The sequence below is a fragment of the Lagopus muta genome, chromosome 27, assembly GCF_023343835.1.
Source record: "Lagopus muta isolate bLagMut1 chromosome 27, bLagMut1 primary, whole genome shotgun sequence".
Taxonomy (NCBI): domain Eukaryota; kingdom Metazoa; phylum Chordata; class Aves; order Galliformes; family Phasianidae; genus Lagopus; species Lagopus muta.
Window position 1 is genome coordinate 301483 of NC_064459.1, and position 21358 is coordinate 322840.

The following is a 21358-nucleotide window of genomic DNA, read 5'->3' on the forward strand; positions in this document are numbered from 1 at the left end:
ATCGGTGACAGCGGGGCGGGGGAACCCGCGGGGACTTCCCCCGCCCCCCGGAGCTGCCCACCCCCACCCCGGGTATTTCCCACCCCCCGAGAGCAGCGCGACGCTTTCGGTTCCCCCCCGGCCCCGCGCGGAGGTGGCGGGATGGGGGCGGCTGCGCGCGCCGCGCTGTCAGCGGTGCCGGGGGGGGTAACGGACACCCCGCATCCATCCCCGCAGTCCGACGCACCCGCGGGGGCTCTCGGCCCGGCGAGCGCCGCTCCCGGCTCGGGGGGTCGCGGAGCGATTTTCAGCCGCAGCGCCGCTCCGCGCCCCCTGCGCGCGTCACCCCCCCCCCCCCCAAAATGTGTCCCCGCGTCCCCCCCCGGCCCCAGCCCCGCTCTCACCGTGCCGAGCGGCCCAAGATGGCCCTGGCGGCGCCGTGCGCGCGCGGCTGCGCGGAAGCTGCGCGGGATTTTCAGCCCGCGCGCGGCCCCGGCTCCATAGCGCGGCCCTGGGGAGGGGGGCAGGGAAAGGGGGGAAGGGAGAGGGGGGCGCGGGGCGGGGCGGGGCGGGGCCGAGCCGGGCCGAGCCGAACCGGGCCGAGCCGAGCCGAACCCGCGCCGCCGCGCGCCGCGCACAATGGGGCCGAGGGCTCATCTGTATGCGCGGCCCCGCCCCCCCAGGCCCGCCCGGCCCACCCCTCCCTTCACCCCCCCCCCCCCCTTCCAGGCGTGGGCAGCCGCGCGCCGAGCGCAGAGCGGGACACGGAGCGGGGGGGGGGGGGGGGGCACTGCGTCAGGGGGCGGCGCGGGGGGGGGCGACAGCGGCACCGACGTGTCACAGCCGGCAGTGGCGGCACCGCACGTGGGCAGCGGTGATTTGGGGTCCCGCCGCCCCCCGCCCCACCGGCAGCAGCCCCGTGGGGCAGCGCGGCCCCGCGTCACCCCGTCCTGTCCCCAGCGTGAGGCAGCCGAGAGCCGAGGGGGCTGGGATGGAGAACAGGGAGTCCCCGACTCCACCGCGACCCCGAGCTTTGGGAGCAAAGGGCCGAACGTGTCTGCACGTGAGCAGAGCCCACCGCTCGGGGGCGTCCCGGCCTCGGTGGGATCCCGTCCCCAACGGGGGGGTCTTGGCCTCAGTGGGGAATCCTGACCCCGGGGGGGGGGAAATCAGTCCCAAGTGGAGGCATCACAACCCCACTGGGGGACCTCGGTCTCAATGCGGGGGTCCCGGTGCGGCGGCACACACGAGGCGAGGCGTTGGGTTGACAAGGCGTGTAGTTTAGGACGGAGGCGGGAGGCGAGCAACAGACACACAGACAGACGGACAGAGCCACGCGCATGCTGCAGCGGCCGCGGGGGGGCTGTGGGGGTTGGGGTCTCAGGCCAGGTCCTTGAAGGCGTCCAGGTTGAAGGCGGTGTCGAGCAGCCGCTGCAGCTCCGTCAGGTGAGTCTTCTTGTTGCCGGTGGCGGGGGCAGCTGCCGGCTCCCGGCCTGCGTACCTGCAGGGAGATGGAGGTTGGGGGGCACCGGGGCGGCCCTGACTGCAGCGCTGCCCCTGGGGACCCCCGGCTCTGCTGTTACCACACGGGCTTGGCGCGGTTGATGGTGGTGCGCAGGCGCGGTTTGACGTAGTCGTAGTAGCCCTGGTTCTTGTGCTCCTCCTGGCACCACACCAGCTCGGCATTGGGGTATTTCTGAGCTTCCTTCTGCAGGAGGTCGAAGGGGAACGGCGACAGCTGCGGGAGGACGGGGATTGGTGGCGGCCGGCGTGGCACCCAGCGCTGCGGCCTCAACGCAGACGCGCCGGGCTCACCTGCTCCACCCTGGTGATGGCCACGTCTGCCTCCATGTTGCGGGCCTTGCGCTCCCGTGTCAGGTCGTAGTAAACCTTCCCGGTACAGAACAGCAGCCGGCGGACGCTCTGAGGGTTCTGCGCTGCGGGGCCGCTGTCGGGGATGACCCGGAGGAAATTGGTGCCTGTGGAAGGATGGAAGCCCACCATCAGCGCGGGGAGAACGCGGCAGGGCTGCGGAACGGGGAGGTGGTGCGGCCATAAGGACCCGCAGCCCGAGGTGACCACAACCAAAGGGATTTTAGGGATTCAATCTGCTGCAGCACAGGGGTGGCCGGCACGGGGATGCTGCCAGCAGGACTTTACACCACCCCGGCTGCTGCCCTTCACCCCCCAGGAGGCAAACGCGGCCCGCGCTGCCGTACCTGGCAGCATGTCATCGAAGCTGGAGCGCGCTTCGGGGTGACGCAGCAGCGACTTTGGAGTGAAGATGATCAGCTGCAGGGGAGGGAGAGGCCAAACGGTGAGCAGTGCCAGAACTCCTCGCCCCGAGCAGGGAGCACAGCTGCCTGGCAGCGCCCTTCCTCTGCTCAGCTGGGAGCAAACAGGAGGGCACATGGGCTGCTCCGTTTGCCCAAGGACCACGGTGGTTTCCAACCCCAGAGCTTTCTTCCCCCCCTTGCCCCGCAGCGAGCAGCCGGCAGCTCCCGCTGCACCCACAGCCCCGGCGCCGGGCACTGACCGGTTTGCGGAAGGGCAGGAGGATCTGACGCCGCAGGACGTGGAAGAAGTTGGCTGGAGTGGAGCAGTTGACGACGATCCAGTTGCAGTCGTACAGCTGGCGCACGTCGAAGTCGTCCAGCTTCTGCCTCAACAAGCGCGGGTCAGCGGGCGTCGAGGAACAGCAGCGCCCTGTGGCCCCGCAGCCCTGCTGCCCCCCAGCCCCCCGCTGCCCCCTCCCAAAGCACACAGGGACACACAGAGAGCACAGCACTGGGGACAGCCGCGCTTCTGTGCTCCCAGCATGGGACAACAGCCTCCCCGCTGCACCGCACTGCTGCTGAGGGCAGCTTGGCGTCACGCCACGTTGTGCTGAGCCCACCCCGGGGCCGCCCCCCACCCTCGAGCTTTATGGGGGAGATCAGGGCCCGGCAAGGCCGCCGGGGGGGGTGGTGAGCGGGGGGTCGGGCTGAGCCCCACTCACAGGGAAGACGTCAGGGTCGTCGTTGCACATCTGCAGGAACCGCTCCGGACGGGCAGATGAGTGCTCAGGGCCCTGCAGGTGGAGCCAGGCAATGAAGGAACAGCCAGGCTGCCATGAGCTGGGAGGCAGCCGGGGCCTGGGGGGTCCTCACCATGCCCTCCATGCCGTGGGGGAGCAGCAGGACGATGCCGTTCTGCCTGACCCACTTGGCTTGGCCGGGGCAGATGAACTGGTCAATGATGCACTGGGCGGTGTTGTGGAAGTCCCCAAATTGGGCTTCCCAGAGCACCAGGGCATTGGGGCTGGCCATGGCAAAGCCCAGCTCAAAGCCTGCAGGAGAGGTGAGGGGAGCGTTAGGGGGAGGGCTGGGGCTGCGGCCCTCTGGGCAAGGAGTCACACTCACCCAGGACGCCGTACTCAGACAGAGAGCTGTTGCAGACGGTGTAGGGAGCCTGGTTGGGCCACAGGTGGTTCATGGGGATGCAGGTCCTCTTGTCCACGTTCTGGTCGTGCAGCACGTGGTGGCGATGGCTGGAAGAGGGGGAAGGGCAGCGTTACCCCCTCCCAAACGCAAGCTGTGTCTCATTTGGCCATTCCCCCTTCCCGGCTGCTTTGCCAACAGGGGATCGCGGTGCAGAGCGGCAAAATAAACAGCCCAAAGGACAAAGGCCGTGTGGTCTGGGATCCCTTCCAGAGGCCGTGGGGCCGAGCACGGCAGCGCTGCCCCACCTGAAGGTGCCCCTCTCGACGTCCTGCCCGCTCAGGCGGATGTGGATGCCCTCCTTCAGCAGGGAGCCGAACGCCATGTACTCAGCCAGCGCCCAATCCACAGTCCTGTTCTTCACCATCTCCCCGCGGGTCTTCAGGATTCGGCTCAGGCCTGCCGGGACAGGCGATGGTTCGTGGTGGTGAGAACAGCTCCATCCCCAAAGCTGCCCGTGGGCTGACGGTGTGCGCACGGCCTGGGGCAGGGGAACGCTCCCTCTGGGCAGCTCCAAAGACAAGCTGCTCGTCGCGCTCCTCCCCTAATTAACCACAGCTCCCTTTGAACCCCTCAGCGCTCCTCCCTCTCCCACACCGTCTCAGGAACGAGCACGTGGCTGCAGCGAGCTCCTACCTCCGTGGATGGTGAAGTCCTCCACAGGCACAGAGCTGGCCACTTGGCCGATGTGCGTCAGGTCCTCCTCGTTCAGCCCGGTGGAGGGGCAGCTCATGCTGCGGGGTTGGCCATCCAGAGTGAAGAAACCTGTGGCCGGAGGAGCAGCCACGGTGCTGCAGGGCCAACCGACACCCCGAGGACAGAAGCAGGAGTGCCAGCACAGCGCCCTCACCCCGTGAGCATGCATTTGCTGAAAGCCAGCTGACGGGGCACCGGAACCCCGGCAGGCTTTGAAGAAGTGGGGCTGTGCACTAGCTGAGATGCTGTCAGCAACTTACCAGGCCAGGGGGAGTCCAGCCAGTGCTTGATGTGCAAGATCTTTTCATCCTTGGATCTTGCATGGGCCTCCTCACAGATCTTATCATACTTGGCGATTTCCTCCTGCGAGGCAGAAGCGGGCAGAGCTGCATTACTGAGAAGGCTCCAAACAACAGTGCTGGCGTGAGCTCAGGGGCTCCTGGGCTCAGAGCAAGTCCCTGTGCCAGGCAGCCCCTGGAGGCCCTGCAGCTCAGCCCCAGCCCTCCCAGTGCCGCAGGGCACGGCTGCGGAGCAGCTCAGCACTGCAGAGATGAAGGGGCAGCCCGGAACGAGATGGGAACAAGATGTTCCTGTTCCCAGCTGGCACAGCCCACAGCAGAGCTGCAGCTCCCAGCCCAGCCACTGCTCACTCAAGTGCAGCACAGCTCTGCCACCTTTAGGTGCGTGGCGATGGGCCACCAGCCGTCACCACAGCTCTGAACCAACCGAGCAGCGTCACGAGGCTCTGAGGCAGCCAGGGCAGGTCTGTGTGCCCGGTGCCCTGCATGCCTCTCCCATGCTGTGCCAACCTTTCCATTGTGAAGATGGGTGCACCCCGTTCCCTTGGAGGGTGCTGGGGGTGCCAGCTCCTCTACCCCCCCATGCCACAGTGCTGCCCAGCTGCACGCGCTGACCCCAGTGACATACCTCGTACTCTGGCTGATTTACAACCCCCTGTGAAATCAGGAGCTCGGCGTATTTCTGCAGCACTGGCTTCTGCTTCCGGATCTGTTTGTACATCAGGGGCTGCGTGAACATGGGCTCGTCCATCTCGTTGTGCCCGTTGCGCCTATAGCACACCTGTGGGGAAGGAGGGGCCTCTGAGAGCAGCCCTGCAGCCTGAGCCTCGCAGAGCCACAGCGTCTGTGTGCTATGCGAAGTCCAAAGCAGCCCAGGAGGGAGCAGCTCTGCCCTGCTCAGTGCAAGGCACGAGGGCAGGCACAGAGACAGAGACAGCGCTTCTTCCCCAGGTGTTAGAACGCATGGCCTCACCGCAACCCTCTCTTTCCCTCCCCTGAAACCGTGCCCCAAAGGCTGAAGAAGCCACAGCTTCCAGACAAAGCCAGGTGCCACCTCCTTACCAAATCCACCACCACGTCCTTATGGAAAGTGCTTCGCCACTCTGCTGCCACATTGCACACATAAACCACAGCCTCGGGGTCATCGGCGTTGACATGGAAGATGGGAGCGTTGACCACGCGGGCGACGTCGGTGGGGTACGGAGAGGAGCGGGCCATGCGTGGGTCAGTGGTGAAACCAATCTGTTGGGGAGGACGGGATTTGGAACGAACCGTGCTGCCTGCAGGTCCTGGCCGGCACTGAAGCCGGGCAGGCACCAGGCCAGGCATTTTCCATCAGCTTGCACGGCGCCTGGGGAATGCAGGTGACTTCCAGGCCTCGAGCTGCAGCGAGCCGGGCTTCCCCAGCCCCATCCCAGCACTGGAGCCGCAGCATCTCCCCTGGTTTTGGGCAGCTGTGCCCCTTACCTGGTTGTTGACCACGACGTGCACGGTGCCGTGCGTGGTGTAGGAGGGCAGGTCGCTCAGGTGGAACGTCTCGTACACGATCCCCTGCCCTGCAAATGCTGCGTCGCCGTGCAGGAGGATGGACATCACCTGCAGGGCAAAGGCACTCAGCGGCACTGCGGCCACATCTCAGCCCCACTGCAGAGTCCAGTGGTTTCCCACAGTGCCTGAGGGGCAGCTGCTGCGATCCCTGTGGGATGCTCGGGGCCATCATCCCACCCCAAAACCCTCTGCTCCACATCTCCAGGGACTGAGTTGGGAGAAATGCACCTTTCCTGCATGCTTTCACCCCAAAAGAAGGAGCGCATTGTGGCAGAGCTCGCTGTGCCTTCAGCTGCTCCACTGCTTTAGCCAGGGGCTGCCTGAGGACGCTGCCTGCCAGGCGAGGACAGAGCTGCTCTATTTATTCCCAGCCCTCGCAGTGTGGGAGGAAGGGAAGTACTTTTGATCTCACCATTCCACTTCTCCTGGAGTGCCACAGGCGATGAATGAGGCAGCGATTTGGGCACAAACCCCCCCGGCGCGGTGCCCCCAGCACTCCCACCCCGCACACAACGAGACCCTGCAGCGTGGAGCTGAGCCCTCGCAGCCCTGCTGCTGAGCCTTTGGGGATGGGAGCGCTGCTCGGGGCCAAGTCCCCACAGGAGCTACCAGCACAGACCAGGGGGAGACGCAGGAGCAGCCGTGGTGACGGCAGTCTGTGTGCCAGACCCTCAGTGCGGCCGCCCTGCTCACCTTCTTCCCCTCCGTGTCCCCGCAGTAGAACTGCTCCGCTTTGGTCTTGCCTTGGACCACGGGGTCAGCCGCCTCCAGGTGGGAGGGGTTGGCCACCAGGGACAGGGTGATGTTCCTGTCGGTGACGCGGTTGATCCTGCGGTGGTACATCCCCAGGTGGTATTTGACGTCACCGGAGCCCTGCCGGAGGGACGGGGTCACGGCGGTGCAATGCAGCGCCACGGCCTGCAGGCTGCTGGGGGATGGAGTGGAGGAGGACTCACCTCGTCGGCAGCCTCCAGCTTGGAGTCAAACTGGCAGAAGATCTGCTCCAGCTCCTTCCTGATCACGTTGGCAAGGACGTTCAGGCGCCCTCTGTGAAAGCAACGCCGCCGTCGGTGAGCAGCAGGCAGCACAGCCCCCTGCCTCCCAGCCAGAGGGCCGGGGGCAGCCCTACAGCCCCTGAGCTGCGGGGAACAAGGGGAGGGGACGGGGTCCCGAGCTGTAACACGTCCTTTGTGTATATAGCACATCCTTTGTGCTGCAGGGATGGGGACACCCTCGGTGCCCTCCCTGCTGCAGCACGGCCAAATCCCACCCTCACGCTGCAGCCCTGCTCAAACGCAGCTCCTTCGGCCACAGGCACACAGCGGGCTCTGCAGCGCCGTTCCCATCTCTTCCCCCCCAGAGCCCTTCTGTACAGAGGGAGCTGCTGCTCACCCTGCAGAACCAAACCCCAGGGTACCGAGCGCGGCAGCACCTACCTGTGGGGCATCCCCATGATCACATAATCCACTCCCTTCTCACTCGACTTATCAATGATGGTCTTTAAGGCTGGGATCAGCACTTCGCAGCCCTCCAGACCGAAACGCTTCTCCGAAGACCATTTCCGATGGAGGAACTCCTCAAACCTGGAAGGGGGGGCAGAGAGAGGACCTTACTGGGGGGCACAGCCCCTGCTCGCCCCACGCCCTCTCCTGCTGCCCAGCTCCCTGCTCCCACTCTGCATGCACACGACTCCATGCTGTGCTGCTGAACGACGCCTTATTTTTAGCTGTTTTCTGCCAGCATCATCTGTCTGCAGGCTCCGTGCCAGCGCTCTGGCAGCACCTGAGTGAGCCCTACGTCACAGATCTGTGCTCAGCCCGGCCTGGAGGGACCGCACGGATGACACCAAGGAGAGGTGATGCAGGTGGTGACCGTCCAGCGAGGGCAGCCATCCGGCAGGAAATAGATGGGGGAAAATGGGGGCCCTGGCAGGGTACCTGGTGGAGCGGACCAGGCGTGCCAGCAGCGTTCGCTTCTCCTCGTTGCTGAACTGCATGATCCCCGGGGTCTCGAACTTCTGCCGGATCCACTGGCACTGCTCCAGGTCGTTGATGAACATGAACTCCACGCCGATGTGCTGGCAGTAGGCCATCTGCCCCGGAGCATCGCACAGCCCGTCAGGCACCGGCAGGAGCCGCACGCATCCCCAGCTCCAAGGCAGCTCCGTGCGGTGCCGGGGTTCCCTCGGTCTCCTCTTTCAGCACCCGGCAAGGTGAGCGGTGAGCTGCACCTCCCAGGAGTCACCCAGCACGCTGCCTCACCCCATTGCTCAGCACGGCTCCCTCTCTGCCTGCACGTGCAGAACCCACAGCCTCCAAGGGCTGCACCGCACCTCAGGCTGCTTTCAGACCCCATTTGTCAAGGCAGGAGGGAATGAGGAAAACCTCCCAGAATCAGGGCCTGCCCTGCTCATCTCCGTCCTGAGGTCAGCCAGGAACGGGGAGCGAGGCAGAGAGGCAACAACCTGCAGCAAAGCCACGGCGCTGCTGCCAACAGCTCTGCGCTGCGCGCCGCTCTGCCTGCAGACCCACAGCCCTCACCTCCAGGCGGCGGATGATCTCCCGCAGCGGAAGAGCCGACTCATTTCCTCCGATGAAGGTGGTTGTGGGCAAATGGAAGACCTTGTCGAGGTCGGACTCATCCAGCCCGTAAAATCCTGCAGGGTTGTGGTGGTGGGACGAGCGGAAGCAGAGAAGGAAGGGATGGGGCCGGGGGGGGGGGGGGGGGGGGGTCGGCCGCAGGTGGAGGAGGGAGGAGAGGAGAGAGGAGGGGAGGGGGACAAAAGCGGCACAAAACCCAAAATGAGCACGGAGGAGGTTTGAGTGCAAGAACCAAGCAGCAATTAACACCGAGCGCGCGACAACAAGGTTACAATGAAAGGCAACGGAACGATAGGTGTGTGCACATCAGAGGGCCCCAGTGCTGCTACGGGGAGCGCTCCAACTCGGGGTGAAGCATCGCCGACCGCGCGCCAAAGGGCCCAGAATAACCTATGGAGAGTCCTGTGCTGCACGGGGTTGGGGCTGCGGGGTGCGTACCTCCCACTGTTAGCACTCTCAGTCGCTCCTTGAACACTGCGAGGTCTGGGGTGGGCGGGGGGTGCAGAGGGAGAAGATAGAGAGACGCAGTCAGAGTTAGTAAAGGAAAAAAACCGCGAGGAGAACAGCCATGGAAAAACACGAGTCTACAAAAATGACACAGAAAACAATTCAGAGTGGGAAGCGCTGGAGGCAAGGAGGGGTGGGGTGGGGGGAGGATGGCTGCGCTACGTGGCAAAGGGGTCCTGGTGGCAAATGTGCGGGGGAGGGAGGGAGGGGGCATCAGACACTGGGCAGCAGTTGGGCTGCATGGGTTGAGGTCTCCTCTGGTGCGCAGCGCCTCAGCTGCAGGCTGCAGAATGGCCCCAAGGGGAGCAGAGGCTTTGTGGGCACAGCTGGCGCCTGCCAAAGGCTCCTTCTGTGACAGACCGACAGCGGGAGCGCTCCATCGCCCAGGCAGGAACCGGGCTGGGCACAGTGAGGGGTTCCCTGCATGGGATGCTGCACTCCTGCACTAAGCCAGAGGTCGCCCTGCCATACCCACAGCTTCCAAAGCCAGCAGCGGGGAGCTGCTGGACAAAAGGCAGTGAGACAAAAGCTCAGCTTCAGAGATGAGGCACGCAGCTCCTCAGATGTGCCCGCTCAGAGCAGAAGCTGCTCGCAGCGCAGCTCACGGCGCGACAGCTGACCTTTAAGGATTTCAATGCGCAGAAATAGGAAACAAAAGATTGTTTCCAGGGCAAGTCTAACAAACACTCCTCTTATTAACTGCTCTGCAAATTAACTGCAGCCCAAGTGTTAGGAAAGACTCTTTCCAAGCTAAAAGCCAGCAGGATTTGCTTAGAAATTGGCTTTCTCTACAAACAACAGGGCTACAGTGGATCTTTGGCACTGGCCAGAAAATCTGCCCTTGTCCTCCTGACAGCCCCCAGCCATGAGGCCAGGCTGCAGGCAGGCAGCATCCTGGAGCACTGAGCCATGGGATCCCAGCGTGGTTGGACTGGAAGGGACCTCAGGCTGCCAGGGCTGCATCCACAGCCTCGGGCACCTCCAGGTCTGGGGCACCCACGGCTCTGGGCAGCAGCGACAGCTTCTGGTGGAAGGATTTCCCCCTCACCCTGACCTACACCTGCAGCACGCCGGCTGCAGCCCCCCACCATCCCCCTTCAAACCCATCTCTCTCCATGCCAGAGATGTGCTGCAGCCCCTCACAGCACCGCCTCTCCAACCACCTCCTGCAGCCCCTCTTGGGCTGCCAGTGGGAAACATCACCCCTCAGTGCCACGGGGACCTGGGATGCGACACGGTGTGCATCCTGCCCCGTGCAGCTCATCCACTGCCCCCTCTGTGAGAACAGCGCGGCGTGGGGAAGCTCCCACGTGGGAAGGCAGCTCTGCTGGCTCGGCAGTGATGAGGCCGTTGCCAATTAAGGAAGAAGTGCTGCATGGAGCCGTGTGGGATTGCTGCTGGGCTGGGCTTGGCTGCACACTGCAAGCAAGAGATGGCAGCTCTCCTCCCAGCCGCCGCGTCTCCGCGCTGCCCTGCTCAGCACGAGCAGTTTTATTTCAGGATCCACGGGATGAGGTTTTGCAGCTGGTGCTCCTGAAGGGACAAACGGCCTCCTGCGCTCACACACGGCTGCGGCAGCCGATGCAACCCAGCCCTGGTGCAGACCATCAGCTGGTAGCAGCGGCACGGCTCGCTCCCTGCTCTCATTATGCACTCCTGCTAATTAAATCGACACCGGGAGCCACGGTGCCAAGTCTCCGTGAGAACACTGCAAAGCCCTGACGGCAATCGCCCGGCTGCGGCCCAGGGGTCAGGGCTGACCCAGGCAATGCAGTGCCCAGCCACACAGGGAGCATCCTGAGGACCGCTCCTCCATCCCAGCCCTGCAGCACGACGCTCGGTGCGGTCACCCACCCACCCATCAGACAGACAGACACACAGACAGAATTCAGATCGGCAGCTGTGCGAGGTTAGTGATCATCGCTGCGCTCTACTCTAGGTTAGGAGCATGCCTTGCAGCAAAGGGCCGGCCCTGAGGCAGCGGCGGGGTGAAGGAGCTCACTGCTGCTGTGCTGGGAGCACGGCGCCTTAGGGCTTCGCCCCCCTGTGTGCCACTCACGCATGCATCCCTCGCTCCAAAGCAGGGGAACTTCCACCCCTACCCAGGTGGGAGAGCATCCCAGGGCTTCCTTGGCACAAGGGCAGAGCTCAGGGCTCAGCGTGGGGAGCGGCGACGGCCAGGGGGGGGCAGAGCTGCTCCGCCGCCGCTGCGCTCCCCAAACTGATCTGCAGCCATCGTTAGCAAGGAAACTCCAGACCTTTCCCCTGCACTGGTGAAGCGCTCTACCTACAAAGCTGTGAGAGAGAGAGGAGCTCAAGCAATGCAGCACTGACTGCTCTCAAAGCCCTCACCCAGTTTGTCTGTGGATGTGATAATATCGGCTGGAACGGATGAGTCCAGATCCGCATCCAGGATGCCCAGGGGGTCGAGTTGTGCTACATGGTGCCCTCGAATCTATGAAATGGGCCGGGAACGGAGGGGAGAACAGGTACCAAGAGGGAGAGGGGAGAGGGAGAAAAACAAAAGAGGGGAGGGGTAAAAAAGTTAAATTACATTCGAATTAATTTGCAGAGTAATTCTCACCGACGTTTGGAGAAACAGTTACAGGCGCATCATCAAAATTTACACAACTAATGCCGAGAGGATCGAGCTTTGCAATGTGATGGCCCCTGACCTGGAAGCAACAATACAGATTAGTCATTAAGATGAACTCATTGAAGAGATGTTCCTTAAAATAATAACCGAAACAACACAACCTCATGCAGGTTCCCTCCTCACGTCACCCGCAGAGCCGGCCAGGAGGGTCCCAGCCCCACTCCGTGGCTCTGAAGCCTGGAGCAGCTCCTAGCACAGAACTGGGAAGGGCAGCACTGCGCCACTGCCCCCCACTTACCTGTGCCTCCCCACAGAGCTCACCAGTGCTCAGCAGCCAGAGCTGCTCTCTTCAGCCTGAAAGTCCTCCTTGCTGCCCCTGGCACCGCTGAGACTTTCCTTCCCACACTCACTGATGTCAAGTTCTTACTGCTTTTCTTTTTAGTCCACACTGCTCTTGTTTTGAACACTCATGGCTTTGATTTCCAGTACGCAGGGCTGCCCTCCGGATCCATGATGCCCACACAAGTTGTGTTAAGGGCTGCCCCAAAATGGATGAAAAGGGAATGAAGGGCTATCCCGAATCTCAGGGCCAGCAGTTCCAGGGCTCAGCGGCCGCAGTGCCCTCCCACGTTGGGTTCCTCCATCCAGAGCTCAGCTCGGGTACAGCGGGAACAAGGAGGGGGTCTTCTCCCGTGCTTTTCTTCCTCTTTCTTCCACCCTCCCCCCCACAGAACCCCAAGGCAGCAGTGACAGCAGTCCCACCACGCGGGTGCCACGGCCTCCTCCACCGCAGGGACGCAGAGGCAGATTGTTTTCCCCAGTCCTAACAAGACCACGGTGGTCATTTAAAGGAAATAATGAGCTGGGCTCCCAAGCACTGCCACAGGGGAGGAACAGACCGGTGCTGGTGCCACCAGGAGCCAGCACAGGGCAGGACACCTCTCGCCTTTCCTTACAGGGCCTCTCCAGCTCGATCTGGTTAGGGAAATTAATTGCCTGCTGGTTAAATAGGTCACATACCACAGGTGGGGCTGCCGGCCCTCACCCACCTGCACGCCTCCCCGCCTGGAACCTCCCCACTACGGCTGCAGCTTTCTCAATCCACGTCGGAGAAAGCAGGTCAAGAGCAACAACCCCTCAGCACGGCCGCTGCGGAGGCTGAGACAGCAGAGGGAGCGCAGAGGGCTGAGGGCTTTGTGTGCACATCGCTGCTTTGGAGGTGCCTGCCTCCAACAGCGCAGCATTCGGAAGCCAGCAGGACAAGGAGCCAGCAATAGCTGCCGTGCTATCAGCACAGTGCAGGGAGCTCACAAACAGCCCAGCAGGAGCAGTGCAGTGCCCCAGAGATGAGCACGGCTGGGCAAACCAACAGGGAAAGAACGATGGAAAGAATGATGGCCACAGGAATGCATCTCAGTGTTCTCCTGAGCTGAAACACCAGCCCTGGGTGCGTGCTGCAGAGGTTTCCTTTCTGCTAGGAACTCATTTCTCCCCAGAGGTTGATTTTGGCAGCGTGGCTCTGAGCTTCAGTGTGGCAGCACCACAGCCCTCATCCATTTGCAAAGAGCACAGCAATGTTTCCTGAAGTGCTGTCAATCCTCTCCTTCAAATCACGGGAAGCAGCACAGCTGTCCTATGCTACTCCTGAGCAAGAGGAGGTGGAGGCAGAGCCCGGAGCTCCCATGCAGCACTCACACCCAACCCACCCGCCTGGGAACGGCCCCATCCCTGCTGCTCCTGGCCTGGGCTGAGAGCAAACCACGCTGCAGCAATGGCCCTCATGGGGTGGCAGTGGCTTTAAGCTTCCTACTGTCCAGCAGTGTTACACGGCAGTGGAGCTGCTGGGACAACGTGGTCGCCAGCGCAACGCTGTGTTCTTACCTGATATGCCCTGATAAGAGATTGCACTGCCAGATGGTCTTCCACCAGCTTGTCTACGTTGGGCTGTGCCTGAACCAGGAACTGTGCTTGGGACAGCGTGGAAAGGCTGGAGCTCAGCGGAGGGGGGCTTTGGTAAGCAGTGCCTGGAGCTGCTCCGGCGTTGGCGTTGCGAAAGAAGATGTCCCATGACTGGAGGGAAAAAAAGGCACAGATCAGCAGGTGCAACCAAACGTCCCCAGTGCAAAGCTCCTGGCGTGGAGCAGCCAGGACGGAGACAGGAGCCCACAGGTACCCTGCTGCCTGCCTAGGGAAAACACAACCAGGTGCAGGAGCGGAAGGAAAAGTCCTTTTTGTAGCGTGCACCAAAACCACGGGGGTGACTCTGCCCCAAGCGCTTTGATTTGGACTTTTAGAGACCGCTGACAAAAAGGTGAAGCTGCACGCAGATGAAGGATTTGAGCTCTTTCAGGTGATGCAGCCCTCTGCTTCCCACCCAGGTCTCCCCCTCACTTTCCCCCACCTCCCAGCACTGCTGATGCCCCACGTCCCACCCAGCCCCACCACGCTGCCCCACGGCAGCAGCACTGCTGCTCTCAGCCCCTCACCAGGGCTTGGAGGGCCCAAATCCCAGCACAGGGCACCCTCCACTCATGGGTTTTCTTTACTGTTCTTTTCCTTTCCAATCCCTTTCCCATTCATTTCTCATTCCTTTCCCTTTCCCACCCCCTTCCTTTCCCCTTCCCCTTCCTATTCCCTTCCTCTCCCTTTCTTATTCTCTTCCTTTCCCTTTCCCCTTCCATCCCCCTTCTTTTTCCACCCCTTCCCATTCCCTTTCTTTACCCTTTGTATTCTTTTCCCTTTACTGTTCTTTCCCACTTCCTTTCACCCTCCTATTCCTCTTCCTTTCCCATTCCCATTCCCCTCCTACCCCATTCTGTTCTCCCCCAGGCCCAGCCAACACATCCCACAGCCACCCAGACACCCACAACCAGAGAGACGAGCGCAGACACCAGCTCTTCTGCTTGCGACAGAATACAGGTGAGGGTGGCCAAATCACAGCTAACAGAGACTTCAGAGTGGGGCTGGGGCAGAAGGTGGGGTTTCCCCCTGGTACCTGGGACCAGGAGCTGCAGCCTAACCTTTGCAGGCAGCTCTGGGCACACAGCAGTGACCCAGCCTGCATGCCCCAGCTATTTCCAGCCTCCCCAACTCACACGGACGCCCAGCACGTGGTTGCACAGAGTGAACAGATTTAGAAGCAGGTCACGCTGGAGGAACATAAATAAAATCTGGAAAAACCTGGAGCTGTAACTGATATCCATGCAGCTGATTTCCCTCGACGGCAAGAATAATAAAGAAACAAACTAAACAAACTAAACCCAGCACCTGACCGTGCTGCCATTGTTTCCTGCTGAGGGGGGAGGGCTGCCTGCAGCTCCCAAAGCGATGCCACCATCCTGTCCCCTCCTGCCCTAAGCTGCTGCCTCCAATTCTGGCTGCTGCAGAGCAGGACTGAGACTCACCGCTCTGTTTTTCCAGTCCATTACCCAGCCTTCACCGTCCAAAGACATGCAAGGGAATGCAGCAGCTGCTCCCAACGAGGGAGAGAGAGATGGAAGTTTGCTCTCTGCTGCCAGCAGGGCTGGCCCCCACATGGCTCCCAGCATCCTGCATTGCCCTGCGAATGCTGCTGCTTCACCCCACGGCCAAGCCTTGATGCAAGAAGATTTCAGAGCTCACACACTGAACCAGGCTGATCTTCCATCCACCCTTGAGGCTTTTGAGGATGGTGCAAGGATTCCTGGGTTGAAGCAGCCTGGGATGGCTCCTGCAGGGCACACTTTGCACCCCAGCACCAAATGCAGCACGAGAAAGGAATTATGGTGATGAGCACAGGGGTGTGGAGCAGCACGGCCCTACTGCTTCCCCACTGCTGAGGGTCAGCGGAAGATGGGGCACAGCAGGACCAAGTGGGGCACTGCAGGAGGAATGGGATTAAGCAGCAGCACCCCAAAACCACGCATCTTTTCCTTCCCCGCAGTCATTTTTCACCTGGAATCACACCCAAACCTCTGCACCCGGGGAGCTGCTGCCTTCGTGACCTCAAACCTTTGCCTCTCGCACTTTGCTTCAGGTCTGAAAGGAAAAGCTCAGCTGTGAGCTCTCCAAGCAGGGCGCGGTGCAGCGCAATCAGACTTTCACTGAACGCCTCATTGCCCAACGTCATGGCAGGGCTGCAGGCCAGGCCCCCAGTGAAAGCAAAACGCAGGAAGAATGAGGGCAGGCCAAGGCCTGCTAAAGGCAGGGGGAACCACGGACCACCCTGCTCAACAGACTGCTCTGGGGCGTGCTCTGAAGCAGACATAAGTTCTGCAGCAGCCACACAACCACCAGGGACAGCCAGGACCTCATCGGGGCACGCGCTTGGGAAGGCTGAAGTAGCACTGATATCAGCAAGAGCCACAAAGAAAGGGTTCTTTGGGCCCAAAAGAAGAGCCAGGAAACTACAGGACTGCAATTCCCGGGGAAGGAATGGGACGGGTCCTCCCAGAAACTCTGACAGACCAAACATCGCAGGCGACGGGAAAAGCCGGTGCCAGTTTACCAAAGGCAAGTCGTGCCAGACCAGCCCTTCTCCAACAAGATAATGGTGTCCCTCCACAGGGGGAGAGCCCTGGGTGCTCCCTGCCTGCACTTGTGCACAGCATGTGATGCTGTTCACAAAGCCTCTCCTGAACACATCGATCCGGCACCGGCAGAAGGAGCAGACCACACCAAACACTGCCTAGTGGGCAGGGGCAAAGCTGGACCCACATCAGCGTGGATGTGTTCAGGGGCTGCTGGACGGCCCTTCCATACTCCAGCCCTACAGCAAGCAGTATGTCACCATTCCCAGCAATGGGAAGGGGCCGGCAGCAGGAAGGCTCCCAGCAGCCACCAGCATTGGGAACAATTCCCCCCCACCCTCACCTCCTCCCTCCCCAGCTGAGCTCCTGTTTGCTCATCTTACTGCAGCAAAGCTCTCTAATGGGAAACTGGAATTCAGATGAAGGCCAGAAAGAGGAAAAAAGCTTAAAATAATTAAACAAACAAAACAAAAAAAACCCTCCTTCCTCAAATGAGACGAGTGCATGAACGCATTCTGCAGTCTCAGCAATCAGTCCCGGATGGAGGAAGTGAGCTTGCCCTGCGCGGCGCCCGGAGGCACGCAGGGATGGGACGGCAGGGAGGTTTCTGGTGAGCCAAGCTCAAAAATCCCAGCTCCTCCCCGGGACAGGCGTGGGGTTTCTGCTATCTGCAGAGATAAGCTGGGGCTGCTGGGTTCGGATGCCGCACCCTCCCCGCTATCAGCTCGGGACACGCCGGTGCCTCCCTGGCAGCACAGTTTCCCTCTGAGGTCCTGGGGCAAGGTATGAAGTCCCCAAGGGGATCCGACAACCTCGTGCCAGGGGATTTACGCAGGGATCGGCAGCACAGCAGCATGGCACGGCTGGAAGCATCTCCAGGCCCCTCAGATCCCATCCGGATCCCAGCTGGCACCCAGAGCTGGTTTGGAGATGTCCTGCAGCCACGGGTCCCTCAGCATCCACACAGCATGCAGGGCTGACCCAAACCAGCAGCACGGGCCCCGTGGCTGCTGCAAGGGATCCCAATGGCAGCACCAAAACACAATGGGATTCACCCAGGGCAGAGACAGGGCAAAGCCACGGAGCAAAGCCACAGAGCCACGTTTGTACACAAGTGATGGCAAAGCGCACTGCAAACCTTGGTCAGTGGGACTGAGCTGCAGCCCCAGGGCTCCTGAGGTGCTCAGAAATGCTCTAAGCAAAACTCAGCCTGCAGACTGGCACAGGGCCCTGGGCGCACTGCTGGCTGCGGGAGAAGGGAACACAGTGAATTGGGTGATGAGAACTTGGCTTTGACCCTGCCTTAGGGCTTCTGTAGCAGCAAGCAGCCTACAGGCTGTGGTTTGGACACGTGGGGTCAATGCCTCTGAAAACAGCTCACTGCTGACACAAGAGCACGAGATTCCTTCCACATCCCCTGAGCCCTGTGCGATAGCTGCACGCTGCTCCACAGCTGCCGAATGAGAACTGCCCTGGGAGCACCGCCAGAATATGCATGAAACCCTTCTACAAATGATGTGGGTAACGCTGAAACTCGTTCCCTGCAGTCACACTTCCTTTGTGAAACGCTGGGGGAAAAACACCGTGGGGTTCTCAGAAATCCCCCGGCCATCCAGGAGCAAACCCCGCAGCCCTGCCTCGTGCTGCAGTGATGCACCAACACACCGCTGTGCCCAACTGCCAGCCCCGCTCAGCAGCACTCTGCAGGGCACAGCAAACAGGAGGTGAGGTGTGAGGAGCACCCTCTCCCTCCTCACCCCCAGAATGAACCCTCCTGAGGAGCAGTAAGGGCCGGAAAGCAGACACCATGTGGAGCTCAGCAGGGCGGATTCCCTCTGAGGCCATTCCTTGTATCCACGTGTGATCCAGGATGCGGAGAACTCCGTGCTGGCCGCATGCAAAGCGCAGGGTGGTTGCTCTCGAGAGGAGAAGCTTCTGGTGCAGCTGCTGCTTTCAGGAGAAGCGCAGTGGGACGGACATCCACAGCCAGCTGAATCCTCCTGGGATGCCTGCACTTACCTGCGCCCACACAGAAGCGGAGGCCACGCACACACAGAAGCGGAGGCCGTATCCCGGAGAGCTTGCTCCTTACCTTATGTACACTTTTGGGATTTTCCAGCCACGCATAGTACATTTCCTCCACATAGTTTGAACTAGTCCCGCTCAGAAAGGGCTCGGCAGCCACCGGCGCGCTGTAGCACCGGATGGGGTGAAACGTCCTGGGTGCTGCCGGCCTCTGTTGGGAAATTGTCTTAACAGTCTGAGAGGCCGTCAGCGGCCTCAGCTTTGCTGCACAAGTCCTTAAGTTAAACATGTTTGTCCGACAGCCTCACACGAGTTCCTGTTGGAATAGAAACGAGAGGAGCTTTAGGAACGGGGCAAGGCAGCGGAGCTCCCTCACCCCGGCACGAGGTTCAGGAGCGAGCGACAACCTTTGTCCGGGCAGCGCCCACCCCGCACAGCAGCCCGCAGCTTCACACCGCTTCATTTCCCATTCCCGACACACTCAGCTGATGCGATGCAAGAGAGGAACAGAGAGGAACCCCTGCGAGGAGCTGCCGGTGCCCTGCTCACACCGAGCCGCAGGCAGCAGAGCCCCGTGCCCACGGCACACACTGAGACACCGTCGCACGGAATGAGAGCCCAGCACAGAAACACTGGCTGCAGGAGCACAGCCGGTGCTGGGAGCTCCAGAATGCCACCCAAACGGGTGCCAAACCAGCCCGGAGCGGTGCTAGCAACTTGATTTATTTCTTACCAGCTGGGTTTTACTGCTGAATGCTGCACTGCCCTGTGCTCAGCTGACCCTGTCCTGTCGGGACACAGGAAAACAGCCTTTGTGGGGTTTGCATAAGAGCTTTCTTCTTTGCTCCCCTTCCTACTACGAGGACCATGGCCGTGAGCAGAGCAAAGCGGCTCTTCCTCGACCCATTCTTGCTGCATTACTCACCCTGCCTCTGGCCTCCATCCATCTGACAAGGGCCGGGCTGGGGCAGCTCGCAGTGGGTCTCAGGGCAGCAGTGGGGGGACAGGGCTGTCCCCTACCGGTGGGGCACCTGCACGGTATTTGGGGCTGTGAATGCAGCGAGAGATCAGAGGTGACCGCAGCCCACCTTCAGTCACGGGGCACTGGGAAGAAGTGACTGCAGGAAGAGCTCTCCTGACGCCAGAACCACCTCCTCTCTCCCACGGCCCACTCAGACATGGGTTCCCAGGCAGACCCCTTCATCTCTTCCCCACTAACGCTGCCGACGAAGGCCAACAACACAGCCCTGGGGAACGAGCTGCGATAAGATCTCCTTGGGCTGCACTGACGTGTAGGACGGTGCCACCTGGCCCTGTGCCTGCCCAGGGCCGTCACGGGGCTGGAGGTGACCCCACAGCAGCAAACCAAGCTTCCCAGCACTCTGGGGCTGGACTTGATGATCTTTAAGGTCTTTTTCAACCTGAGCAGTTCAGTGATTCTACAATGGGAGGGGAACGTGGTCCCCTTACTGCTGTGTCACCTGCTGGGCTTCCCTATTTGCTTTGCTGTTTTAGTTTTCGTCCCCCAGCACTGCAGCAGCTCCAACTCCCCCCTCTAAGCTCAGGATTTTGGTGCAGAGTGTTTGGGTTGATGCTTCCAGACCTCCTGAGAGCTGCAGCTGCAAGCAGGGGATGGCAGCACAGCATTCCTGGGCCTTGATTCATGGCAGGTATTAAGGGCAGAGATCTTTGCTCCACAGAGTTGCCCGGGAGCAGAAACAGAGATTCACCACCCCAACGTTTAAACCGCAAAACGTGTGGGGAAAGTTCTGAGCCGACCAAACCGCGTGGGAAAAAAAGCACTGGGACAAAAGCATCAGCAGCAGTGTCCAATTTCAGCTCTGCCAGCCGGCAGCATCTCAGCACTGCAAAACAGAGGTGTTACTAATGGGGGTCAGCCCCAAATGGGAGAACTGCAGGGAGCTGAGGGCAGCGGGGCATAAACACAGCACACAGACACGGGCTGCTGTGGGACAGCAGTGGATCCACGGCTGCACTGCCAGCTCCTGCAAAGGTCAAACGCCAGGAATGCTCCCGCAGACCAAGGGCTGCTACGGGTGAGGGTGCAAAGCAGATTAAGGGCCTAAATGTGACCTCTAGAGCCAGAGCCACCGTGACCTGCTGCAAGAGAAGGTTAACTGGGAAACGATTTGGGGTTTTAATCCTTAAAATCAAACGGCCACGGAAAGGATAAGAATTAAACTTAGCTGGATCAGAGGGAAAGCCAGGCTGCCGGCTGCCGCACCGGCCCAGCTCTGTTTCCACCACCTGCGGGGTGTGAACGGGGCCGGCGGAGCGGCGCAGGCCCTGTCCGGGCCGGGTCACGGCACAGCACGGCGCCCGCCCGTCCCTCAGCCAGCACAACGGGCCGGGACGGCGGCACTGCGCCACGGGCGCGGGATCCCAGCAGCACCCGCGGCAAAGCGGAGCGCGGGGAACCGAACCGAGGTCCCTTCACCAAGTCAGGGAGCGGCGCCGCTCCCGCATCAGGGCCTCCCGCAAATCCCGACCCGCAAACCTCGCAGCCCCGCTTCCGGTCCCGGACCCCGCGGCCCCGCGCCCCCACGTGCGGCAGGTTGGCGGGCCCGGCCCCGCCCCCGCGCCCCGCCCGCCAATCGGCGCCCGCCTCCGCCGCGCGGGCTTCGCGCCCTTAACCACCAATCGGAGCGGCACTAGGCGCGCCGCCACCTCCCTATTGGCCGAATGGCGCTGCCCGTCCCCGAGGCGGCCACGCCCCCTCCCCCGCCCTGAGGCGCCCGGGCGGCGGCGCCAAGGACACGGCGAGCGGCCACCGCCCCCCGCCCCGCCGGACCCGGCCCGCCCGGCCCCGTCGCCCCCCACCCGCCTCGGCCCGGTCCGGCCCGACCCCGCCCCGCTGTCCCCGGTCCGGTACCTGCCGGCCCGCCCGTGCTCCCCGCTCACGGCCCCGACTCTGACAGCGGCCCCCAACCGCCGGCTGCCGCCCAGCGTCGCCCCGCCCCTCTCTTACGTCACCGCGTCGCCCCGCCCCACACCAAGCCACGCCCCCAATACTAAACCACGCCTCTACAAATAAGCCACGCCCATTGTAAACTACGCTCCTGGTTGAGCTGTGCCCAGCCGCGCATGCGCGCTGCTCGGA

At 62.0% G+C, this 21358-nt stretch overlaps 1 protein-coding gene across 4 annotated transcripts; it reads right to left on the reverse strand.

Annotated features, from left to right (window-relative positions):
• Positions 1–1238: 1238 nt before the first annotated feature.
• On the reverse strand, positions 1239–21238 carry OGDH (oxoglutarate dehydrogenase). 4 transcript variants are annotated; one of them, XM_048928075.1, is made up of 24 exons: positions 21131–21238; positions 18305–18553; positions 13586–13774; positions 11461–11563; positions 9040–9084; positions 8542–8657; positions 7939–8093; positions 7438–7584; positions 6958–7048; positions 6695–6874; positions 5921–6049; positions 5516–5695; positions 5082–5234; positions 4415–4517; positions 4095–4223; positions 3707–3857; positions 3381–3508; positions 3129–3307; positions 2978–3049; positions 2516–2638; positions 2199–2271; positions 1795–1958; positions 1563–1717; positions 1239–1480 (listed from the first exon to the last, which is right to left on the reverse strand). In XM_048928075.1, the coding sequence occupies exons 2-24, from the start codon at positions 18524–18526 to the stop codon at positions 1360–1362; spliced, it is 3108 nt and encodes a 1035-aa protein (XP_048784032.1). In that variant the 5' UTR covers positions 18527–18553; positions 21131–21238; the 3' UTR covers positions 1239–1359. The 4 variants fall into 4 exon arrangements, with proteins under 4 accessions (XP_048784032.1, XP_048784033.1, XP_048784034.1 ...); XM_048928076.1 differs by lacking the exon at positions 11461–11563 and adding an exon at positions 11693–11783; XM_048928077.1 differs by lacking the exon at positions 9040–9084.
• Positions 21239–21358: the final 120 nt, after the last annotated feature.